This window comes from Solanum dulcamara, chromosome 2 (genome assembly GCF_947179165.1).
Source record: "Solanum dulcamara chromosome 2, daSolDulc1.2, whole genome shotgun sequence".
Classification (NCBI taxonomy): domain Eukaryota; kingdom Viridiplantae; phylum Streptophyta; class Magnoliopsida; order Solanales; family Solanaceae; genus Solanum; species Solanum dulcamara.
The window spans coordinates 15,052,603-15,060,422 of record NC_077238.1 but is presented as its reverse complement, the minus strand read 5'-3'; the positions used below and the strand labels follow the sequence as shown (position 1 = coordinate 15,060,422).

The 7,820-nt window shown below is 40.7% G+C and overlaps 1 protein-coding gene across 1 annotated transcript; it reads left to right on the top strand.

The window, feature by feature from the left end:
* The first annotated feature begins 302 nt into the window (after positions 1 to 302).
* LOC129870350 (uncharacterized) lies at positions 303 to 7,463 on the top strand. Its single transcript, XM_055945110.1, has 7 exons — positions 303 to 2,880; positions 3,073 to 3,808; positions 4,013 to 4,193; positions 4,293 to 5,754; positions 5,830 to 6,525; positions 6,610 to 6,938; positions 7,047 to 7,463. The coding sequence occupies exons 1-7, from the start codon at positions 303 to 305 to the stop codon at positions 7,461 to 7,463; spliced, it is 6,399 nt and encodes a 2,132-aa protein (XP_055801085.1).
* Positions 7,464 to 7,820: the final 357 nt, after the last annotated feature.

Sequence of the window (7,820 nt, the reverse complement as noted above, 5' to 3'; positions counted from 1 at the left end):
TTATTTGGCATTTAGGCCCACCTTTGGCATAAAAGAGGTCCCGTGCATATTAGGTCGCATTTGTACCATTAATTTCTCTTCTTACTATGTAATTTATTTGCTATGTGGTATATGTTCCCTTATTTGCCAACATTATTTGCCTAATTGTTTATTCGATTTATACTAATATATTTCTTTTCTTTTTGTTTAACAGAGGTTTCTTTTTCCTTTCTAATTTATTTCCCCAAAGGTTGATTCGTGTTGACTGCGAACTGGCGGATCATCCATACTTCACTAGATCAAAAGGCCGATCACCCGCCGATATGACTGGTTCAAGTGCATCTGATCAAGATGGTTTAGGACTTGTCACTATCCCAAGAGATGAACCTGAGGCTTCAGAAGGAAGGGATCCTATTTCTTATAATGAACATATTGCTAACCTGATGCAACAAATGGCCAATATGCAAAGAGAGATCGATCGACTTCGAAACCTTACCAATTTGTCTATTAGCCTAAATACACCACTTCCCGAACATGGGGCAGATGCAACTATTCCACCTGTTGACTCTCCCTCGCCTCAAGACTTCCTTCCAAATCCTTCCCCTTTCAAAACCAATATGACTGCTCCTAAACAACCCGTCAACCAACCACAAGTCAATTTCGCAAACATCAACTCACAACAAACCAATCCACTACCTTTCACTACCCCTTATGTTTCCCAAACTCCAGTCCTCCAAACTACACTTACCCAAACTCCACTCACTGAAACTAACCCACTTACCCAAAAAGCCCCACTCACCCAAACCAACCCGCTCATCCAAAAATACCAAACAATCCAACATATACCTGTGACACATACTACAACTCCTAACATGCAATATGTGCCACAAGTATACGTAATAGAAGCTCAACCTTTCGTTACTCCAATACCAACCATGCTAGAAGTCGATCCATATGAGGAGATGGAGAGAAAGGCCAGATCAAAAACAGATGAAAGTGTAGCTAGGGAGATTCGTAATTTGAAGGAAGCGTTCAAAAGTATCCAACTTCACAAGGAGTGCGAAGGGTTTGAGTATGAGGATTTATGTGTTCATCCTGATGTCGAGTTGCCTGTAGGATATAAAGTACCAAAATTTGATGTGTTTGATGGGAAAGGAAATCCACAAGCTCATTTAAGATCGTATTGTGACAAGCTAGTTGGAGTGGGGAAAGATGAGGCCATTAGAATGAAATTATTCATAAGGAGTTTGACAGGAGAAGCATTGGATTGGTATACAAGTCAAGATCCGAAGAAATGGCATAGTTGGAGTATCATGGCACATGATTTCATGGATAGGTTCAAGTTCAACACTGAGGCCATACCAGATAGATTCTATTTGATGAAATTAGAAAAAAGGTCGACGGAGTCTTTTAGAGAATATGCCATGAGATGGAGAGCAGATGCTGCAAAGGTTCAACCTCCGATGACAGAAAGTGAGATGACCTCCCTTTTTATACAATCTCAAAAAGATGCAACGTATTATGAGAAGATGATAAGCGTGGTAGGACAAAAGTTCTTTGAAGTTGTAAGGATGGGAGAATTCATTGAAGAAGGTATTAAAACTGGGAGAATCACTAATTTGGCAGCCTTACAAGCAACAAGTAAAGCAATTCAGTCAGATTCAATTGGAGGAGCCTTTAAGAAGAAGAAGGACGGAGTGTCCGCTGTCATGACCATCCAGGAACGTAGGCCAAACCAAATGTTAACATACCAAAACCCTTTACCCCAACCTTCATACCATAATCAGTATACCCAAGTCCCTCAACCATATTACCAGCCTTCTGTCGCCCCTTATCCAGTTTACACTACTCAGCCAATATATTATCCATCCAGAGCGCCCACTTATCCAAATCCCTCACAATACCGACCTACATACCCACCTCAATCCCATTATCAAACACAAATTCGCCCATCAAATCCACCAAGGCCCCGCCCAAACTTTGAAAGAAGACCACCCAAAACCTATACACCTTTAGCCGAACCTTTATCCCAACTATATGAAAGGTTGAGAACCGCAGGGATACTCCAACCAATCCAAGCACGAATTCCCAACCCCCTTCCCGGATGGTATGATGACACTAAGCATTGCGTCTATCACTCTGGAGCTGCTGGACATGACACCGAGAACTGTCTTACTCTCAAGGACAAGATTGAGGCATTAATCAAAGAAGGAGTTATTCAACTCAGAGGTGCTGCCCCCAATGTAAATAACAATCCTCTTCCAAATCATGAGAATGTGAACATGATCACCATTGATGAAGAATGCAATTTGGAAGGGACTATTTTGCCAATCAAAGAAGAGAAGAATGTTATGGCATCTGCCTTTATTGCTCCCATTATCACAATCCAGGCGCGAGCGCCATTTGAAGTGGAAGTTTTGGTTCCTAAACCTAAGATTACGGTTTTGGTTGCTCAATCAACTCATTTTGATACTAAAGCAGTTCCCTGGAGTTACTCAACTGACACAAAGGACAAAGGGAAAGGAAAGGTAGTTGTAGAAGTTGCTGCTGCCGGAATGACAAGATTGGGGCGATGTTATGCCCCTGAAGGTATTGCACGAATCGTACCGAATAAGGAAGTTAACCAAAAGAAAGTTGTGACAGAAGCTGAAATAGAGGATTTTTGGAGGAAAATGCCAACAAAAGAATATTCTGTTGTTGAACAGTTGAAGAAGACTCCCGCCCAAATTTCCTTGATGTCATTATTGATGAGTTCTGAAACTCACAGGAGTGCTTTGGTGAAAGTTCTAAGTGAAGCTTATGTTCCGGCCAATATCACAAGTGAGAATCTTTCAGCCATGGTAGGGCAGGTTTTGGAAGCAAACAAAGTCTGTTTTCACGAAGAGGAATTACCATCTGAAGGTTTGGGACATAACAAAGCATTGAACATCACTGTCAGGTGTAGGGACAAGTTTGTTTCTAGAGTTCTGATTGACAATGGTTCAGCTGTTAACATATGTCCTTTCAATACCCTTCGAGCTTTGGGAATTAATATCGGGAAAATTCGTGAAAGCCATGTGAGGGTTAGAGGTTTTGATGGAACACAAAGGGGAGTCATTGGCGAAATTGATTTGCCACTACAAATTGGACCCGAGGAGTTCGTGGTAGAATTCCAAGTATTGGACATACCTGCTAGTTACAATTTATTGCTTGGGAGGCCTTGGATCCATATGGCTGGTGCGGTCCCTTCTACCCTGCACCAAAATTTGAAATTTGTTTGGAACCACCACGAGATTATTGTTCATGGAGAAGGTAGTAATTCCATGTATCCTGAGAATTCAATCCCTGTTGTTGAAAGTATGGAAGAACTGGATGGGTCTGTGTTCCATACTAAAGAGATTATGTGTGTTCATCAAACCGAAAGGGTAAAGTTACCACGTGTGCTTGTGATGGTGGCTTGGGAAATGTTGAAGAATGGTTTCATGCCTGGTCGAGGACTTGGAGTGAACTTAGGTGGAATAGTGGAACCAATTCAATTGTCGGGCCAGAAATACACCTTTGGTTTGGGATACAAGCCTACTCCTGAAGAAGTCTCATTGGCCGATCTCAAAAGGAAAAGTGACATTTCATTGCCCCATCCCATTCCGCACTTGAATCAGTCATTTTCCAAGGCATATATTATAAAGGAATCAGAGGAAGACGCTGAAAACACCCTCGTGGAAGGACTCAAAAACTTATTTATAGAAGAAGCGGAATGCAACATGATCTTGGAGGATTGTACCGAGATTCCGACCATATGGGATGTGGAGCCTGGAGATGCTTTGAACAATTGGACTTATAACCCATCCCCGTTTCCTTGAAAATCTTGGTAGATGTTTGTACTAGAATTAATGAAATAACATGATTCAAAATTGAGGCCTGAATCATGTTTAAGAATCTTTAAATGTTTTGCCTCCACTTTTGAAATCTTAAATGCCACATCTAAGCCATATTTTCTGCTTTAAAATTCAAAATTTTGTACTTAATTATAAATTTATTTTTTACTCCCTTTCAGCGAGCAAATTAATAAATCTGCCAATACCGAGAATGTGACATGTAATGAAATGAGCAAACAAATCTCAAATACTGAGCAATCTTTTGCGGAATATGAAGAAGAGGTGCAACCTGAAGAGTTGACTGAAGATTTTGAACATTTTGAGAATAAAATAAAGCCAAATTTGGATGAAACTGAGACGGTAAATTTGGGAGATTCAGAACTAATGAAAGAAACAAGAATTAGCATCCATTTGACTCTGTCTCAAAGAAAGGAACTTATTGATCTTTTGGGATAATATATGGATGTATTTGCATGGTCTTATGATGATATGCCGGGTCTAAGCACAAACATTGTTTCACATAAGTTGCCGACTGATCCATCTTGTCCCCCAGTCAAGCAAAAGCCAAGGAAGATCAAGCCTGATCTGAGTTTAAAAGTTAAGGAAGAAGTTTCTAAGCAAATCGACGCCAACGTCATCCGAGTCACAAAGTATCCTACATGGTTAGCTAATATAGTGCCAGTACCAAAGAAAGATGGAAAAATCAGAGTATGTGTAGACTATCGAGACCTCAACAAGGCCAGTCCGAAAGATGATTTTCCACTTCCAAACATTCACATACTTATTGATAATTGTGCAAAGCATGAGTTGCAGTCATTTGTTGATTGCTTTGCAGGCTACCATCAGATTCTAATGGATGAAGAAGACGCTGATAAAACGGCATTCATCACATCTTGGGGAGTGTATTGTTATCGAGTAATGCCTTTCGGACTCAAGAATGCAGGAGCAACATACATGAGAGCTATGACTACCATTTTTCATGACATGATCCATAAGGAGATTGAAGTCTATGTAGATGATGTCATTATCAAGTCACAAAAGAGCTCCAATCACCTCACAGATTTGAAGAAGTTCTTTGATAGGTTGAGGCGGTATAATCTGAAATTAAATCCTGCAAAGTGTGCATTTGGTGTCCCTTCTGGAAAGTTGTTGGGTTTCATTGTGAGTAGGAAGGGCATAGAATTGGATCCTTCAAAAATAAAGGCTATTCAAGACTTGCCCCCTCCAAAGAGTCGAAAGGATGTAATGAGTTTTCTTGGTCGACTAAATTACATTAGTCGATTCATTGCACAGCCGACTATAATTTGTGAACCAATCTTCAAGTTGTTGAGGAAAGACGCTGCCATTAAATGGACTGAAGATTGTCAACAAGCTTTTGACAGAATCAAGGAGTACTTGTCTAGTCCGCCCGTCTTGGTGCCTCCAAAACCGGGGAGACCATTGCTACTATATATGTCAGTATCGGACAATGCATTTGGATGTGTGTTAGGACAACATGATGAAACTGGGAGGAAAGAACAGGCTATATACTACTTGAGCAAGAAATTCACGCCTTATGAAGCCCGGTATACTTTATTGGAACGCACTTGTTGTGCCTTGACTTGGGTTGCACAAAAGTTAAGACATTACTTATGCGCGTACACCACTTTTCTCATCTCAAGGATGGATCCACTCAAATACATATTTCAGAAGCCTATGCCAACGGGGAAGTTGGCAAAATGGCAAATTTTACTAAGTGAATTCGATATTATTTATGTCACTCAGAAGGCCATCAAGGGACAGGCGCTTGCTGATCATCTTGCTGAAAACCCTGTGGATGAAGAGTACGAGCCTCTTAAAACTTATTTCCCTGATGAAGAGGTGTTATTTATTGGAGAGGATATTTTAGAAGAATATCATGGGTGGAGGATGTTCTTTGATGGTGCTGCAAATTCTAAAGGAGTCGGTGCTGGGGCAGTGCTTGTCTCAGAATCAGGTCAATATTATCCAGTCTCAGCGAAATTCAAGTTTCTATGCACTAACAATATGGCGGAGTATGAAGCTTGTATTCTTGGACTCAAAATGGCTGTTGATATGAATATACAAGAATTGTTGGTTATAGGTGACTCAGACTTATTGATTCACCAGGTACAAGGCGAATGGAGCACCAAGAATATGAAGATACTCCCCTATTTGCAATGTGTGAAGGAAATATGCAAGAAATTTATCAAGATAGAATTCAGGCATATTCCTAGAGCTCAAAATGAATTCGCAGATGCCTTGGCAACCATGTCTTCTATGATTCAACATCCAGACAAGAATTATATAGATCCAATCAAAATCAATGTGCAGGATCAACCGGCCTATTGTTTCCATGTGGATGAAGAAATAGATGGAGAACCATGGTACTATGATATTGTGAGGTATCTCAAAGAAGGAGATTATCCAGAAGGCATAAGCAATATTCAAAAAAGAACACTGCGGAGGCTTGCAAATCACTTTTTCTTAAGTGGAGAAATCCTTTATAGGAGGACTCCAGATTTAGGTTTATTAAGGTGTGTCGACTCCCAAGAGGCGAGCAAGTTGATTGAAGAAATACATGGGGGTACTTGCGGGCCACACATGAATGGTTTTACTTTGGTAAAGAAGATTGTGCGGGCCGGATATTTCTGGATGACTATGGAAACAGACTGCATTCGCTTTGTGAGGAAATGTCATCAATGTCAGATTCATGGTGATTTGATCCGAGTTCCACCGAATGAACTCAATGTGACGAGTTCTCCTTGGCCGTTCGTAGCCTGGGGCATGGATGTCATCGGTCCTATCGAACCCGCCGCATCAAATGGACACAGGTTCATATTGGTAGCTATCGATTACTTCACAAAATGGGTAGAAGCATCCTCACATAAGTCTGTGACAAAAAAAGTGGTGACAGATTTTGTTCGCAATAACATAGTTTGTAGATTTGGCATCCCCCATTCGATTATAACAGATAATGGAGCTAACCTCAATAGCGGTTTGATGCATGAGATATGTGATAAGTTCAAAATCATTCACCGCAATTCTACTCCTTACCGACCACAGATGAATGGAGCAGTTGAGGCTGCCAACAAGAATATCAAAAGAATATTGCGGAAGATGATTGATAATTATAAGCATTGGCATGAAAATTTACCGTTTGCCCTCCTTGGCTATCGCACCACGATTAGGACTTCGACTGGGGCAACACCTTATCTTTTGGTTTATGGAACAGAAGCAGTATTACCAATGGAAGTTGAGATACCATCCCTGAGGATAATCCAAGAAGCTGAGTTGAGTGATGCCAAATGGATACAAAGCCGATATGAACAATTGATGCTCATTGATGAAAAGAGAATGAATGCAGTTTGTCACGGACAACTTTATCAACATAGGATGGCCAAAGCTTTCAATAAAAAGGTAAGACTGAGACAGTTCAAGCTGGGACAATTGGTGTTAAAACGGATATTCCCGCACCAAGAAGAAGCTAAGGGGAAGTTTGCGCCTAATTGGCATGGGCCTTATGTGGTTCACAGAGTGTTGACTGGAGGAGCGGTGATTCTAGCAGAAATGGACGGAAAGATATGGCCGAAAGCTATCAATTCAGATGCGATTAAGAAATACTATGTCTAGGAGCCTTTATATTGTTTTCATGTAATATTTTATGTAATATTGAAGAACTACGTTCCGCCCTGATTCCCTTGGCGGGATACGTAGGAAACCCATATCGGGTCTGGTCACTTAGGAAAAATTATAAAGAAGATCCCATTGTTATGTACTATGAACTACGCCTGGCCTGATTCCCTTGGTGGGATACGTAGGCGGCCTGTATCGGCTTCGGTCACATTATGAGAAAATTTTCATTTCCCTCCTTCTTATTATTATTTCGTATATGATAATTACGCATAGTCTAGTTCATGTTGGATACCTAGGCAACCAGTAAAGGACTCGGCCCCTTTGTTTCAATTCTCAAGGAATGTATTCACGAAT

Bases quoted from the DNA above. Each gene is read 5' to 3' on its own strand.
- LOC129870350 (XM_055945110.1), top strand. From the start codon at position 303: ATGACTGGTTCAAGTGCATCTGATCAAGATGGTTTAGGACTTGTCACT. The intron at 5,755-5,829 runs GTGCTGCAAATT...ATCCAGTCTCAG, and splicing joins GTGGAGGATGTTCTTTGATG to CGAAATTCAAGTTTCTATGC. The intron at 6,526-6,609 runs GTCATCAATGTC...GGCCGTTCGTAG, and splicing joins CATTCGCTTTGTGAGGAAAT to CCTGGGGCATGGATGTCATC.